This window comes from Phragmites australis, chromosome 8, assembly GCF_958298935.1.
Source record: "Phragmites australis chromosome 8, lpPhrAust1.1, whole genome shotgun sequence".
Classification (NCBI taxonomy): domain Eukaryota; kingdom Viridiplantae; phylum Streptophyta; class Magnoliopsida; order Poales; family Poaceae; genus Phragmites; species Phragmites australis.
Genome location: NC_084928.1, coordinates 10,912,015 through 10,930,301, shown reverse-complemented (window position 1 = coordinate 10,930,301; position 18,287 = coordinate 10,912,015). Strand labels below are relative to the sequence as shown.

The 18,287-nt window shown below is 43.0% G+C and overlaps 1 protein-coding gene across 1 annotated transcript; it reads right to left on the bottom strand.

The window, feature by feature from the left end:
* Positions 1 to 14,732: 14,732 nt before the first annotated feature.
* On the bottom strand, positions 14,733 to 15,560 carry LOC133927589 (uncharacterized). The gene has a single exon (XM_062374050.1). It carries the CDS (start codon positions 15,558 to 15,560, stop codon positions 14,733 to 14,735), a length of 828 nt encoding a protein of 275 aa, XP_062230034.1.
* Between the last annotated feature and the right edge of the window lie 2,727 nt (positions 15,561 to 18,287).

The following is an 18,287-nucleotide window of genomic DNA, read 5'->3' as shown; positions in this document are numbered from 1 at the left end:
TTGTTTCTCAAGTTTCAATCTTTGTGTGGGCATATCTCTTGGAATGATTTGCAATGGAACTTAGTGTTGAGTTCCATCCATGAGACTCATGTTTTGGTTGGATTCCAAGTTTGAATTTTGAATTTTGAATTTTGAGCTGTTGTTATGGTCGAAACTTCCGGTCCAATCTAGAACTTCTGGATTGAAGTTTCAAACCGCGACAGAGAACCCTAAACCGGAGTTCATCCAGAGCTTCCAGATACCCGAAACTTCCAGATTAACAATATTTTGAGCCTTGAGTTTTCACTGTGTTCTTTGTTAGTTTTGTTAAGATTCGATTTTGAGGTGCATTGGATGAAAATAGGAGAAGACTATCAGTTTCGAAAGAAATTATTAAGACACATATTCACCTATTTCTAGTCACCGTTCTCGATCCTATAATATAGTATATACTATATGTATATTACATTATTATACAACATCACAACCAAACAAACTATAATCAATGAGTAAACTAATCTATTGTAGTGACAAAGCTAAAAAATAGCTAACTAATTGAGAAAATAACTAATAGTTCCAAATCAATTTTTTGGGACCACTCATTCAAGAATATTAGGGCTCTTGAGGAGAGAGAGGAGGTGAGAGAAAGATATTGTTATCTCCCGAAACAATAGTCTTATAAGTTAAAATTTAAAACTACTAGATTACTCCCACACCATTGTATAAGTTGTCTTTACCATGTAACTCATAACATTCATTTGGTCTATACACAACTTAAGACATGTGAAATTATTAAAAGACAACTAAAATAACAACACACTATAGCAATTACCTCTTAAATCGTCATAAGATTACTTGTCAATACATGATGCTGTTTATAATACGGCACCACTGTAAATACCTTGAACCCTCTGGTTACACTAGTCGTGGTGGTTTAGCTGGCATCACTGACTAATCGGGTGATTAATGGACCGATTAGCCTGCCGTTTTCCACGACGCTGCTAGTCATCACTGATTTCGACTAGCTTAGCTAGCAGCTACTGAAATCCCAGCATGATGCGTACTGTTTCCATTTATCGACAGTACCATGTGGTGCACAGCGAGATGACACATGATTAAGTAAATAATATTGTAGCTAATCATTGGCGGCAATCGAGGTGCCCGATAGGGGCTGTTTGGTAGACATCCTCTTATCTAAATTTTTTAGAAGAAGTAAATTTTTAAAGAAAGTGATTATGTAGCTGAAAATAATTCTCTAATAGTTCTCTAAAGTAAACTTTATAAAGAAAATAATTCTATATGGGAAGTGAATCGGAGAAAATCTATTTTTTTCAGCTCCTAACATCTAGTTCATTTTAGAAAGCTCAAAAAACTACTCTAAGAGTTCTGCCAAATATGCCTTTAATGTGTCAGGGCTATTAGCCAGTATTAGAGTTCAACTTATCATTGGTTCAAAAAGCGTGATTACCGAGCTCCGGGCTACACCGAATTCATAATGTGAGCAGTTTTTAAATTTCAATTCAAAAAATTAAAAAAATAAAAATAAAAAAATCCTAAAAAATCTAGAGACAATTTTAAGACATTCTATGAAAAAAAAATTCAAAAATAATATCGTTTGCATCGTATTCTATAGAGAGGAAGTTTGAAAAAAAATTAAAGCGTGCATCTCATTTAACTCATGTTAAGGAAAAGCTTAACATGCAAAAAGATATTTTTTTTTTATGTAGGGCGTATATTAAGAGGATCTTTAAAATTACTTTCACTTCATTTAGAGTTTTATTAATTTCTTCATGATTTTTACAAAGTTCACAGTACAAAGTGAATATGTTAAGAAACAACACTATAATTAATTTTTTCATGTCTACCATTATTTTTCATACATAAAGCATAGTATAAGTAAACTAATAAAAGTAGTTTCACTAATTTTGGAGGTATGATGGATTAGTTATGAATTAATCTAGTTGCAACATATTTACATAATCCTGCATGTTACAATAACTATTTATGAGTTCATGTATTTTTAAAAGACATAGGATCATATAAATAAGACTAACAAAATTGGTTTCATGATTTTTGAATTAGCAAAGAGTTAACTATGTATTTAACTAGGTTTAGCAAATACATTTTCTCACAGAAAATATTTAAATATTTTATGAGTAAAAATACTTTTACCATGTAGATCATATTAAGAAAAACCAAAAAAAAAATTGTTTCACTTGATTTGAAGCTCAGTTGAATTAGTTATTGATTTTACAAGGTTGATCTATTTTTTGGTTTTTTTTAACTTCACTAAAATTCGAGAAAACTGCTCGATAAATTGAGAAAATCGAATGGCTACCGAGAAATATGGTCAATGCGGAAAAATCGGTCAATAAATCGGTAAATTTGCTCAGTAACCAGTCCAATTTGAGCGGTTACCGATTGCCGAATTACAAGTTTGACCAAGTGAATTTTGAATGAATTCTCACAAAATTTTGAGTGGTTTTTTGATAACTGCGAATTTTTTGTTACCGCCAGGGATCGATTTTCGTACCTCAAACGATATTGTGGACCCTAGCCAGTAGACTTTGCCCGAAGTGGCGCCACTATTGAGGTTCTTAGGCTGGCCTAATTACCTACCAGGCCACACCAATCTGTTTGTTTAGGTATGTCGACCTTGCATACACACATCTCCAATAAACCGGCACCTAAAAGCTTAGTAAAAGATCTCTGAATGTATACCTCATCTCACACAAGATGATCAGATAATGTTCATACACATGAGCCTGATTAGCGACATAATAACCTTTCAAGAATTCCACCGTCTCCAACTCCAAGCATGCATGTCACACGATCATCACCACCTCCCCAGCTTAGCTCAAGCCAGTGCTGTATCCTGCACTCAGGGTGAGGGAAATGGTTCCTCTCACATGAACGTCATAGGGACGTGGTCACTGATATGTGGACCTAGACGTAGGGTAGGATCTATGTGTCAGTGACCACGTCTCTACGACGTTTATGTGAGAGAAACCATGTGTCAGTGAGGACGTAAAAATGCAGTTATATCAGGCGAGCCTTATCCTTAGAACGAGAACATTAGGACTAGGGATGGAAACGGATCGAATACGTATGGAATCGAATTCGGATAGTACGATTTACCACATTTTAATCCTAATGCGAATATGGATCCAGATATCTTCGAATAAGAATACGAATCGGATAGTTCGAATACGAATCCACATTCGAATATCTACTCGATCTTCAAAATTTAGGTCAGAAATTTAAATTTTTGAACAAAATTGACTGAAATTTGATAAAAATTTGACTAAAATTTGTTCTAATTTGATTGGGACGGAATTCTAGAAATTTTGTTCAAAATTCATGTTGGAAATTTAAATTTTTGATCAAATTTGACTGAAATTTGTTCCAATTTGATTGGGTTGGAATTTCGTTCATATCTGAAATTTCTAAAACTTTAGCAAAATTTGGTTCCCTGGTTGGCGGATACGGATACGGATCGGATATATCTCGAATTCGGATATCCACATTTGAATCCGAATCTCGAAAACGAATTCGGATATATCCATTTTAGTATCCATTTCAGATACAAATACGGATACAGATATCCATATTCGTATTTTAACGGATACGGAATCGGATAATTCGGATTTCCTGCCATCCATTTTCACCCCTAATTAGGACAAGCCAAGGTAGATATGTGCCGGTGTGCCGCACTGAGAAGCTAATGGAATTCCAGCTCTCAGCTAGTACTACTTCTTTTTTATTTATTATAGTAAATTTTAAAAACCTATAACTATTTTGATATATGTCGTAGAAAACTACAACTTCTGATGATTATTTTAAAAATCTATAACTATTTCAATACATGCTGGAAAAAACTATAACTTTCTTATTGTGAGTCAATCTGTTATCTTTTATAGCATGTAATAGAAGGATTAACCGTGGTCCACTTGTTGTCAGAAAATGACAAGTGAGCTCATAGTAAGAAAGTTGTAATTTTTTGCAATATGTGTCACAATGATTGTAGGTTTTTGAAATAAGCACTAGAAGCTGTACTTTTTTTTTTACAACATGTGTCAAAATAGTTATAGATTTTTGAAATTTAGTCTATTTATTAGGCATTCTCTTATGTTGTTTCCTAGCTTATCCTCTTTTATCTTTGCTAATGGCTAACCTTACATCGAGGACTCAAATTTAATAGGGTCCCTAATCTTTTACCTTGATATAAAATTTGCATAGTTCTTTCTAGGTAATTATTAATCTGATGAAAGGAAAAAAAAGGCAATTTTATATGGTCTGGTCTGGTCACTGGTCATCCACTTATTTTCACCATCCGTGAAGCTAGTTATGCATGCACTTTTGTCAGTTGACATTAGAGGTTGCTTTAGTCAATCTGGTAATGATTCATGAACAAGTCTAAGTTCCTTGAACACGGATCAGTTGCTTATACTTGCTTAGTTAGACTGGCCAATTTCTTCATTGCTTGCAAAGCAAGTGGCCAGCTGAAAGGGAGGCCTAGTTTCTGAACCTCCTTATCAGAAAGCAACAGGCATTTCAGACTGAGGTTTTTGAGCAAAGTTGGCATCAACTGGCCTTGCTCCACTGTGAGTAATTGACCCATCGTCTACGCCCATCATATCACGCGATTTCGTTATCCTTCGAGGATGAACTCACGCAATGCGGAAACTAAAATGCGTCCCGATATTAGTAGTAGAGCGAATATCCGCATAAATAACGACTAATCACAAATACTTTTTTAATGAAGTTCATAACACAAAAAGTCCGACGCAGCAAAATTTGTTGGGCAATTTTTTCCCCTAGGCGGCAAGGCATAGAAGTGCTCGTGACGTACATGTATCAGATCATGTATATTAAACACTGAAAAGTGGGTGACAGTGCACAGCAAAGGACGAGCTTTTTATGCGGTTATATATGCTACAATCCAAATCTCCTATTAAACAATATTGCCTGATGCTGACGCAAAGCAGCAGGAATTTCTGATAAAGATACGGCCACGGATGAACCAGTACTGCCATCAGCAGTATTAGTTGTCCTAGAATATTCAGAGCAAAACAAAAAGGGAGTAAAGGAGTTTCCATTTCAATGTTTATTTTCAGGTAGATGAATGGATGCTATAAAAAGATAAATGATCTGCGTGCTTAAATGTTCCCTTTTTTCCATGGATATATAAGACCTAAAGGAGACCTAAATATAAACCTGACCCATTGATTTTTTTCTTTAATCTGGTCCCCAAGTAAAGAAGAAAAATGCGGTGGCTAGAGCGCAAAAAGGCATGTATTCTGTCTGGTCGGCACAGACTCTACCTTGTTATGTCCATTTTAGCCACCACACCATCGACTGGTCGATCGGCTGCGCTGTATGTCACTTTGAGACATCAGTCGCCACTGATCAGGATCCAAGAAAAATAGAATTTGGCAGCTGTGAAAAGGAGATCTAAGATCCCGTGTCGAACGAGGATGTTCTCGGTTCAATGTAAAAAAAGGGCAGCCCAGAGGGAGTTTTTTTTTCTTTTTTTCTGCCGATCCACGTCCTTTATTTTCACTTTTGGTAACCGGATTGTAGTTCCATATTTCCATGTTGAATGTTGTAAGTATGTTCTAATCTAGTCTTGTTTTGTTTTTCCATATCTTCATCTTCTCAAACTCTTACAACCTTCAATTACATCTAGACTGTAATAATCCGGACCCATCAAATAGACTGTGGGTGGGGGGGGGGGGTCGCCAGTGGGGGGCCGTGACGCCTCTGGCTTCGCCGTCTGAACCCTGAAGGCAAGAATCAAGGAGATTGTGCTAACTTGGCCAATAGATTATTACAGCCTCCGAAACCCCTTTGGAGACCTCACGCTCTGGGTGGACACGGAGACCAAAGCCTTCGGAGTCCAAGGACTCTCAGAGGCTAAAGACCCCAGCACCATGGGGGAGCAAATGGTCGCTCCAAAGACTAGAGGGATGAGGGCCCACTGGTCACCAACTACCTGCTACAAAGTTATTGGCATTTAATACTAGAGTTGTTGGAGGCACCGTCCGTGGGGAACGAAGCATTGAGAGAGGCAATACGTTGCCAAAGTAGCAGCCTCAGCGGTTGGCTCCGCGGCAATGCCTGTGCGAAGGTCCGCACGCCAGCTGTGGCCAAACACACGCTATGCCAACACCAGCACCTCAACCGGGGGCAACGATGAGCCCACTCTCAGGCGAGATGAGGGCCCTGCGGCCGCTGCGGACCAGGCCATGACTCCCACCATGGCTAACCCTGGGGGGCCGCCAGTTCAGAGGCTTTTCAGCAGCATATGCGAAAACCTCCCTGCACCCTAAGAGGCTTCGGCTGAGGCTGTGGCTGTACATGCCATCATGACCAGCCGACAGGCACATGTGGTGGCCGTTTAGGCCCAACTGGAGGAGTTACAAGCAGCCCTGCATGCCAAGTAGCAGGCTACGATCGAAACCGGGGGCGCTCCGGTGACAGTTGACGCTGTGGTAGCCCAGGTTCCAGGGCTGATGAGGGCATCGTTGCTGCTCCACATCGTCCTCAAGTACCACCTCTAGTATGCTCATGGGCATTTGAGCCTCGTCCCCGTCGACGTGAGGCTCCGCTCCTAGACTCTGACTCACCCCTGCAAGAGGACCTGCAGACCTTGCCCATCCTTGATGTGTTATGAACCCCTAAACTTCCTAAGTTCAAAGGCGAGTCAGACTCAAATGAGTTTGTTCGCTCGTAAGCCCTCACCATTGAGGCCAACAGAGGCGGATTGGCCACCATGGCCAAATGCTTCCCCCTCATCTTAGACGGGGTAGCCCTTCATTGGTTTTGGGTGCTGCAACCAGGGTCCTTCCACACCAGGACCTAGCTTCAGGACACCTTCTACAACAATTTCCAAGGCACCTTCATCGAGCCAGTGACCTCCGGGAGTCTGTTCGCCATCAAGCAACAGCTAACCGAGACCCTTTAGGATTACTTCCGAAGTTTTGCCCAGACCAAGGCCCATATAAAGGGTATTTCAGAGTCATCAGTCATTGAAACGATGACCCAAGTTTTAGCCTCTGGGCTCCTCTTAGATTGACTGCACCAGCCCCCGGTATGCATGGTGGATGCCCTCATATGCAAATTTGAGGAATATGCTCACACGGAGGAGGAGCGACTTCGTCGGGGAGCGAATGACTGGGGGGAGGGGACCTCTCGGGCCCCGCTATCGCCCCAGCAAAAAGGGGCTCTGAAGAGGCTAGGGGTTCCCGAGGGCGATAATCTCAACAGCGCCAGTGCCATGACATCCTCAACATCGACCATGCATAAGGGGCTTCAAACCCACCACGCTCCAGGGAGTGGGTCCACAGGCCCTCCAGCGCCTTTCCTGAGCAGTAGCGCCCCCCTAGTGCACTCTGCATAGAGCTAGACGTGGCCACAATATTGAGGACTGTCGGACCTTCATAGCCTTCTGAGAGGACTACCTCAGGCGGCAAGCGATGCGTGCTGCAACAGGTAGGGCCGGAGGCATGTGGTACAAAGGCGGTGGCCTGCAGTAGGCCGCCAGGTGAACCACTTGGCCTTACATAACCCTCCACGGTTAGCTTTGCCCCTCTGCCTCTGTCGCCTATGGTGCAACACATCACAGAGGAGGACCCAGCCAAGCAGGTGGTCCTAGCCATAACCAGAGGGGGGACCTCTATTGGCTCCTCAAAGTGGAAGTGGAGAGACTACGTCCATGGGGTCTGCCAAGTTGGGGCAACCAACGTCCATCACCGTGTCCCTGGGTGGGCCGAAGCTTGTGTGACCATCACCTTCTACAACGCTCTAGGGGTAAACTTCCCCCACACTGATGCCCTAGTTGTCGCGGTCGACATCGCCGATGTCGAGGTTCGAAGAGCACTGATCGACGGAGGGAGCTCCTAAGGCCTCCTTTTCGTGCATGCCTTCAACCAGCTCCACATCCCGCGTGACCAGCTCTCTCTTGCCCTGATGCCCCTCCAAGGGTTCAACAGGCTCTCCCTCGATGCCCTGGGCCAAATAGAACTCCCTTCACTTTTAGCACAGGCTCCCTCGCGTGAACCGAGGCAGTCACCTTTGACGTTGTGGATGTACCCTACACGTAAAATGTTATCCTGGACCGGGGCACTATGATCAAATTCATAGCAGTCCCCCATGAAGACTACCTTTGCATGAAGATGCAAGGACCCCAAGGGCTGATCTCTGTCCTTGGCGATCAAGGCTTGTCTAGGCACATTGAGTACATGTACTCTGCCCCGCTCGATAGCCGCCACATCCACAATGTGGCTGAATGCCCCCCCCCCCCATGCGACCCCTTCAGTGAGCCACGAGCGCTATGGCACCTTGAAGCCACGACCAGAGGGGGAAGTTAGGCATGGCCCTGTGGGTGTGGTCCACCTGGATCAGACTTTTTAGATCAGGGTGGACCACCCTCCGAAGATGGAAGCTCAGCTCTTGGATGCCCTATGGGCCAACATCGATGTTTTCTCCTGGTCCCCGCAGGACCTCCCCTGGGTGGACCGCTGCATCATCAAGCATGCCCTCCAAGACGACCTGCAGGCTAAGCCTGTGTGCCAGGGGCTCCTCAAGCTGTCCTCTGAGCGGAAGGTGGTCGTGAAAAAGGAAGTCCAGAAGCTACTGAAAGCTAGGGTCATCCATGAAGTCCTTCACTCTAAGTGGCCATTGAACCCCGTCATGGTAAAAAGCCTAACGGGAAGTGGAGCATGTGCATCGACTTCACGACGCTTAGGAAGGCCTGCCCCTGAGATCCATATCCGCTCCCTCATATCAACCAGATCGTAGACTCCACCACCGGTTGCAAGCTATTGAGCTTCCTAGACGCGTACTCTAGGTGTAACACCCTACTTACAACTAAGCCTAATTATAAGAAAATAGGAAATTTTGGCAGCATTTCCTCTATAGAGAGGTATAACTGACCAAAAGAAAGATCACAGGCAGACAGAAACAGATATAACCAGCATATATATAGAAACCGTCATGACGCTACCAGCGTCTATCACAACATAAACGAAAAACAAACGGCAGGCCACCACAAACACATCTTCTAAACACCGGTTGAGTTATCAACATCATGATGAGGTAGTGTGTGCAACTACCAAGATCCAACCCCAAAATGCACGTCAGCAGCTAAACATACCTATAAAAGATTTAACAGGGGGTGAGACGAGCTCAGCAAGTAACCGCTATGAATATAAACATATCTCACTTAGTTCAAAAGTATTTGGGAATAAAACATTCTTCTCACATCAACAAGAAAAACATATGGTTTTAAAGAGATCATCATTTAAGAATATTTGTCGAGAAAGTAATGACAAACTTCAACCCCGTCTCCCACAAAATATGGCATTCAACTCCCAGCAATCTGTATTCTCCAGATATCATAAAAAAATGTATGAATGCCATGATGCAACTCCATTTGAGAGCTGGACGATGCCAACATCTCATGCAACTCCATGTACCGGTACGAATCACGCGCGATGGCAGTGATCGGCCTTTATCACCATATGAAGTGCATAAATGCATATGTATGCATGTGAATTGACGTTAATTCTTAATTTCCTTTTGAATGACTCATGATAAAAACCACAACTGATACATGAAGACAAAGGTACAATCCAAATCAATAAGAAAAGCATGGATTTAAATAATCGAATGCAACGACATCCATGATTTAAATGGATTAGAAAAGAAAACCATATACTTCAATTTTATTTGCAAAAGAAGTAAGAAATGAATATAAACATAGCACGGAATCACACCCCCACGTTACTTGCCTTTTACCAAAAGCGACGAAGAAAAATCCGATCAAGAACGCCCAGAAGCAGTATCACATGTACAGGTATGTTATTAGCACTAAAACACATTTAAAACACATAAAATATGAAGCGTCAACCCTACGTCTGAAAACGTCGCGTATACGCCTATATTCCGGACAACTGAACAGAGAACTGTATCACATGAAATGATACACTATTCCCAATTCAGAGTCGAAACTAAATTCTCATTAATTAGACTTTGCTCCGATGAACGAATTAAATACTTCAACTCGGATGTCATATCTTCGAATCAACAACGATTATCAAAACGAATCAAACTATTGATCACATGAAATGATACGACACGAATTGCTTGATTTGAGTTAATCAAACTACAAACATCCATAAATTACCGAGAAATCGCCTTCGAAAGATTGACGACGAATCCGACGAAATTCCGAAATTTCCAACTTTTCCCTCTTTCTTTTTTTTTCCTCTCTTTTTTTTCTTCCCTTTTTTCCTTTTCTCTTTTTTTTCTCTTTTCTTTCCTTTTCTCTTTCTTCCTAGCTTCTTCTTCCGCACTGCTTCGGCCGGCTGGTGCTGCCTTGGTCAGCTGCTGCTTCTTGCTACTTCGACGACGCACGGCAGCCGGCGGCAGCGACGGTGGCGCCCGGCGGCGAGAACGGCGACGGCGCGCGGCGGCGACGCGCTCACGCAGCAGCGGCATGGCGAGCGCTGTGCGGGCGCGATGGCGACAGCAAGAGCGGCCGACGCGGCAGTAGCGCACGGCGGCGGGAGAGAGAGAGAGAGAGAGAGAGAGAGAGAGAGAGAGAGAGAGAGACGTGAGAGAGAGAAACGTGATAGAATGCGAGCGTGCGTGAGAAAAGTCTGGATGGATCGAGTTGAGGGCCGATCCATCCGGTACTTATCTCTTTTTTTTTCAAAACAACGAACGGTCTAAATTTATTGGGCTTGCTACGGGTCTCAAAGTGCCCGGAACGGACATATGAATAGCAAAATGGGTTCGTCTCGACGAGATGACCGCAACCGCGGTCTCCGATCGTCCATACGAGCCTCGGATCAAAAAGTCAAAATTCGGTCAAATCTCTTTTATTTTTTTCTCCCAAAATTCGGTATTATATTCTCCCCCCCTTAAAGGAATTCGTCCCCGAATTCTGCCGCTTTCATAGCAACTATGGAATGGAGGTAAAATATTTCAAAACTTAGGACTCACCAGTCTCAAAGAGCTCAGGATACTCATTGCGCATTTGTTCTTCAAGTTCCCAAGTTGCTTCTCGTTCTGTTTGATTTGTCCAAAGGACTCTCACAAACTTGATAGTCCTCCTCCTCATAACTCGCTCTGAGGAATCCAGAATACGTACCGGGTGGCACTTTACAGTCAGATCTTTCTCTATCGTGATTGATTCAACATCAATTTTATGCTCAGGGTCTTTCAGATATTTTCTTAGCATAGAAACATGGAAGACATTATGTACTCCACTCATTGAGTCTGGTAATTCAAGACGGTATGCCAAACTTCCTACTCGGGCTGTAATTAGAAATGGGCCAATGTACCTCGGGTTAAGCTTTCCAGAGATACCAAAACGTACAACACCTTTGGTTGGCGATACTCTGAGAAGCACATAGTCACCAACTGAAAATTCTAGGTCTCGTCTCTGGATATCTGCATAGCTCTTCTGTCGACTTTGAGCAGCCAACAGGTTCTGACGTATTTTATGCACCTTTTCTGATGTTTGCTGAACCACATCCGGACCAAGTAGTGATCTCTCTCCAACAGAATCCCAACACAAAGGAGAAACACACCTTCGGCCATACAAGGCCTCAAAAGGAGCCATCCGGATACTTGCTTGATAGCTGTTATTATAAGCAAACTCTGCTAAGGCCAGATGATCTTCCCAATTGCTTTTCCAAGATAAGACACAAGCACGAAGCATGTCTTCCAAAGTCTGAATAGTCCGCTCTGACTGACCATCCGTCTGAGGGTGGAAGGCTATACTAAGAGAAAGTTTTGTGCCCAAAGCACTTTGCAAACTCTGCCAAAACTGAGATACAAATTTGGAATCCTGATCTGAAATGATCGATTTTGGCACACCATGCAACCTCACTATTTCCCTGATATACAAGGGAGCCAAATCATGTGCCGAACTGGTTGTCTTCATTGGAATAAAATGTGCAGATTTTGTAAGCCTATCCACGACAACCCAAATAGCATCTCTGCCTCGAGGTGAACGAGGCAACCCAACAACAAAGTCCATAGTGATATGTTCCCATTTTCATTCTGGAATTTATAAGGATTTTATCAATCCTGCAGGTCTTTTATGTTCAGCCTTTACTTGTTGGCAGACACCACAAGCTGCAACATACTTAGCAATATCCACTTTCATCCTTTTCCACCAAAAATTTTGTTTTAGGTCTCGATACATTTTGGTTTCACCTGGATGAATGGTATAAGGAGTCCGGTGAGTTTCTCTCAATATATCCATTTTCACATCTGCCTTCTGTGGTACACAAAGACGGCCTCTAAAGCGTATTGCACCATGCTCATCCACACTAAACTCTTTTGATTTCCCTGCTGAAATTCTCTTTCGGACTTCTAAAAGAAGACGATCATGCTGTTGAGCTTCACGTACACGTTCAGGTATAGCAGATTGGATGATCATTTGAGTTTCATTCTGCACAGTGCCAGCAAAGCAAAAAGATATCCCCATCCGATCCAAGTCTAAATATAAGGACATTATTGCTTTAGGTACACCTGTTCTGCTAAGGGTGTTAGCTACCACATTTGCCTTTCCAGGATGATACTGAATTGTCAGATCATAGTCTTTGATTAATTCCAACCATCTTCGTTGTCTCAAATTCTGATCTCTCTGAGTGAAAATGTACTTGAGACTCTTATGATCAGTGAAAATATCACATGACTCCCCATACAGGTAATGCCTCCAACTCTTCAAGGCAAAAACCACTGCAGCCAATTCTAAATCATGAGTGGGATAATTCTATTCATGAGTTTTCAATTGTCTGGAAGCATATGCAATTACCCGACCTTCTTGCATAAGCACACAACCAAGTCCAATCTGAGAAGCATCGGTGTAAACTGTGAAACGCTTACCACTCTCGGGCAATGCCAAAATAGGAGCGTTCACCAACTTATTCTTTAATGTTTGGAAACTGACATCACATTCGTCAGTCTATACAAATGGAACACCTTTTTAGTAAGTCTAGTCATAGGTTTTACAATAATGGAGAAATCTTGTACGAAGCGCCGGTAATAGCCAGCGAGTCCAAGAAAACTTCGAATCTCTGTCACATTAGATGGCCTTTGCCATTCTATTACTGCAGCAACATTCTTTGGGTCCATAGTAATACCATGCTGATTAATAACATGACCAAGAAATCCGACTTCTTCGAGCCAAAAGGCACATTTCTTTAGCTTCGCATAAAATTTATTCTTTCGAAGAGCCTCCAACACTAAACTGAGATGCACCTCATGTTCCTCTTTTGACTTGGAATAAATCAATATATCATCGATGAAAACCACCACAAAGACATCCAGATATTCATGGAGCATCCGGTTCATGGCTTCCATAAAAACAACAGGGGCATTCGTTAGTCCAAAAGACATAACTACATATTCAAAATGCCCATACCTTGTATTGAAAGCCGTCTTCTCAATATCCTCATCTCGGATTCGCAATTGATGATAACCTGATTGCAAATCAATCTTCGAAAATATCATAGCACCCCTCAACTGATCGAGAAGATCATCAATACGAGGTAGAGGATATTTTTTTTGATTGTCACTTGATTAAGCGCCCGATAATCCACACAAAGCCTTTTAGTGCCATATTTCTTTTCCACAAATAAAACAGGGGCAGCCCAAGGCGACGTACTCGGTCTGATAAATCCCTTAGCAAGGAGTTCATCTAATTGCTTCTTCAATTCCATTTGTTCCATTGGAGCCATTCGGTACGGAGTCTTATAAATAGGTTGTGTACCTGGAATCAACTCAATACGAAAGACTGTTTCTCGTTCAGGAGGTAATCCTGGAAGCTCACTAGGAAACACATCAGGATAACGACACACTACTGGGATATCTTCCACGCGTAGAGTGACATCCTACCCTTCAACCAATGACCAAAGAGCACCAGATTTCCACATCCATCTGTTAGGGAAAATCCTACACAACATGGAAAGTGCATATGGCAAGGCCTTCCCTTGGAAAACAATCTCCACTCCTGATGGAGCTCGCAAGGTGATGATTCTCAAAGAACAAGAGATAATGGCTTGATATTGGGCAAGCCAATCCATACCAAGAATAACGTCGAAGGACTCTAAATTAATCATCACCAAGTTAGCTGTGAATTCCTCATCTCCAATATTTATAACACACCCCGGGCAAACATAAGAACTGGATATAAGACCACTGGGGGAGTTAACTACCACAGATTGCCCAATTTGTTGTACTGATAGTCTCGCTCGTCTAACGAAGTCTACCGAGACAAATGAAAAGCTACCTCCAGAATCAAATAAAACATGTGCATCAAAGGAGTCCACGGGTAAGATACCTGTCACCATGTCATTATGACCTCCGGTCTCAGCACTAGGCAAAGTATATAACCCAGAAGGTGTCTGAGATGAAGAGGTTCCTGCAGTGTGGGAAAAAGATGCCCCAACCACCGGCAGTGTCGGTGTAGAAGTTCCCTAAGGAAGCATAGGATGATGTGACCAGTAAGGCCCAGTGGGAACTGTAGAAGGAAGATAATACTGCATCGGTGGAGCCATCGGGCCAGTGATGACCGTAGGAGTAGGAGTAGCAGCCAATACATGTGCTGATCCCTTAGCTGAAGAAGAAACCCCAGAAGAAGAAGATACTGGTTCCCACCTGATACGACTGTTCGGGTTTCTGCGACACACCACATCCTTGTGGCCTGGATGACCACATACCGAACAGTTCCCCTACCAAGAACATTCACTCTGCATATGTGAATCACCACACTTGAAGCACACCAAACCAAAATCGGGTTTAACCACTGTACGGAATTGGGTACTGGTGCCTGGAGGATGCATCTGAGAGGATCCACCACGGTATGGTTGGTGATGTTGCTGTCCCTTGTACTTCTTATGGATGGGACCACCAAAACGACTCCTCTTCTCTTCTGGTCCTTTATGCTGATCTGCTCCCGATGTCTTGCGAATATCATCAGTGTAAGATTGCTGCAACTCAACCCCAGAAGCTTGTTCAACCATAGAGCGAAAATCTGTAACAGGAAAAGCACCAAGGACATGACGGATAAAAGGCTTCAAACCCTGTCTGAAACGTCTGTCCTTCTCTGCATACTCTGCCACTGATTTCTGACCTTGTGTATAGTTGTTTAAGTCAATTTGTATTTTATCCAGAAAAGTAGCTGGATAGAATCTCCTCTCAAATTGCCTGACAAACTCAGACCAGGTAAGATCCCCATGGGCAACAGTCCTAGCTGACTGTACACCTCTCCACCAGATCTGGGCTTCTCCCTTTATCAACTGTATCACATATCTAACCTTGTCTCGAGGCAACACATCAAAAGCATCCAGCTGCATTTCTATATAAGCAAGCCAATTTGCAGCCTGAATTGGAGTCCCTGATCCATCAAAAGAGTCTAATTTCATACTGACCCATTCATGGAGCGTTACCCCACTAGTAGCACCCCCTTCAGGCATCTCACATGCCACAGCTCTAGCAGCAGCAGGAGTATTTGGAACAATCTGCCTCAATGCTCTTAGCTCTTCTTGTATCTCCTTCATAGTGGTCATTAGCTCCGCTTGACTGATACTTCCTGTTTGAGAGGATTCAACCTCAGCAGCCGCTGTGCATCACCACGACATGGGGCTGCTGTACGACTATGACCTGCCTCGTTACCTCAATCACGACCTCGCACCTTTGGCGGCATAGCTACAAACACCACAACGGATAAGTAAACAAGCACTAAACTGCAAACATACTTCAAACAAATGAACTAAAAGGAATATAGCGGAACAAGGCATATGAAAAGATATGCAAACCCTTTCCCATCCTACATGTGCAAGTGTGTCAAGTTATTAACTTCTTACCCTAGAACCTAAAGCCTAGGCTCTGATACCAAGCTGTAACACCCTACTTACAACTAAGCCTAATTATAAGAAAATAGGAAATTTTAGCAGCATTTCCTCTATAGAGAGGTATAACTGACCAAAAGAAAAATCACAGGCAGACAGAAACAGATATAACCAGCATATATATAGAAATCGTCATGACGCTACCAGCATCTATCACAACATAAACAAAAAACAAACGACAGGCCACCACAAGCATATTTTCTAAACACCGGTTGAGTTATCAACATCGTGATGAGATAGTGTGTGCAACTACCCAGATCCAACCCCAAAATGCACGTCAGCAGCTAAACATACTTGTAAAAGATTTAACAGGGGGTGAGACGAGCTCAGCAAGTAACCGCTATGAATATAAACACATCTCACTTAGTTCAAAAGTATTTGGGAATAAAACATTCTTCTCACATCAACAAGAAAAACATATGGTTTTAAAGAGATCATCATTTCAGAATATTTGTCGAGAAAGTAATGACAAACTTCAACCCCGTCTCCCACAAAATATGGCATTCAACTCCCAGCAATCTGTATTCTCCAGATATCATAAAAAAAATGTATGAATGCCATGATGCAACTCCATTTGAGAGCTGGACGATGCCAACATCTCATGCAACTCCATGTACCGGTACGAATCACGCGCGATGGCAGTGATCGGCCTTTATCACCATATGAAGTGCATAAATGCATATGTATGCATGTGAATTGACGTCAATTCTTAATTTTCTTTTGAATGACTCATGATAAAAACCACAACTGATTCATGAAGACAAAGGTACAATCCAAATCAATAAGAAAAGCATGGATTTAAATAATCGAATGCAACGACATCCATGATTTAAATGGATTAGAAAAGAAAACCATATACTTCAATTTTATTTGCAAAAGAAGTAAGACATGAATATAAACATAGCACGGAATCACACCCCCACGTTACTTGCCTTTTACCAAAAGCGACGAAGAAAAATCCGATCAAGAACGCCTAGAAGCAGTACCACCTGTATAGGTATGTTATTAGCACTAAAACACATTTAAAACACATAAAATATGAAGCGTCAACCCTACGTCTGAAAAAGTCACGTATACGCCTATATTCCGGACAACTGAACAGAGAACTGTATCACATGAAATGATACACTATTCCCAATTCAAAGTCGAACTAAAATTCTCATTAATTAGACTTTGCTCTGATGAACGAATTAAATACTTCAACTCGGATGTCGTATCTTCGAATCAACAACGATTATCAAAACGAATCAAACTATTGATCACATGAAATGATACGACACGAATTGCTTGATTTGATTTAATTAAACTACAAACATCCAGAAATTACCAAGAAATCACCTTCGAAAGATTGACGACGAATCCGACGAAATTCCGAAATTTCCAACTTTTCCCTCTTTCTTTTTTTCCCTCTCTTTTTTTTCTTCCCTTTTTTCCTTTTCTCTTTTTTTCTCTTTTCTTTCCTTTTCTCTTTCTTCCTGGCTTCTTCTTCCGCACTGCTTCGGCCGGCTGGTGCTGCCTCGGTCAGCTGCTGCTGCTTACTACTTCGATGACGCCCGGCAACCGGCGGCAACGACGGCGGCGGGAATGGCGACGGCGCGCGGCGGCGACGCGCGCATGCAGCAGCGGCACGGTGAGCGCGGCGTGGCGGCGGCGCTGTGCGGGGCAGGAGCAACGGCGGTCGGTGCACGGCGCGGCGAGTAGGTGGCGTGGCGACGGCGCTGTGCGGGCGCGACGGTGACAGCAAGAGCGGCCAGCGCGGCAGCAGCGCACGGCGGCGAGAGAGAGAGAGAGAGACGCGAGAGAGAGAGACGCGAGAGAGAGAAATGCAAGAGAATGCGAGCGTGCGTGAGAAAAGTCTGGTTGGATCGGGTTGAGGGCCGATCCATCCGGTACTTATCTTTTTTTTTCAAAACAACGAACGATCTAAGTTTATTGGGCTCGCTACGGGTCTCAAAGTGCCCAGAACGGACATATGAATAGCAAAATGGGTTCGTCTCGACGAGATGAACGCAACCGCGGTCTCCGATCGTCCATACGAGCCTCGGATCAAAAAGTCAAAATTCGGTCAAATCTCTTTTATTTTTTTCTCCAAAAATTCGGTATTACACTAGGTACCACAAAGTATGGATGGTCACAGAAGACGAAGACAAAACTAGCTTCATTACCCCCTTCGAGGTGTACTGCTATGTCCAGATGCCTTTTGGTCTCTAAAACACCAAAGCCACCTTCTCCCATTTGTTGCATAAAATCCTGGAGCAACAGCCAGGCCACAACCTTGAAACTTACATCAATGACATCGTTGTAAAAAGCAGGGTCGAAGCTGACAACCCTTATAAGATCCACGCCATCCAGGAGATGGCGCCCCCTACCGATGCG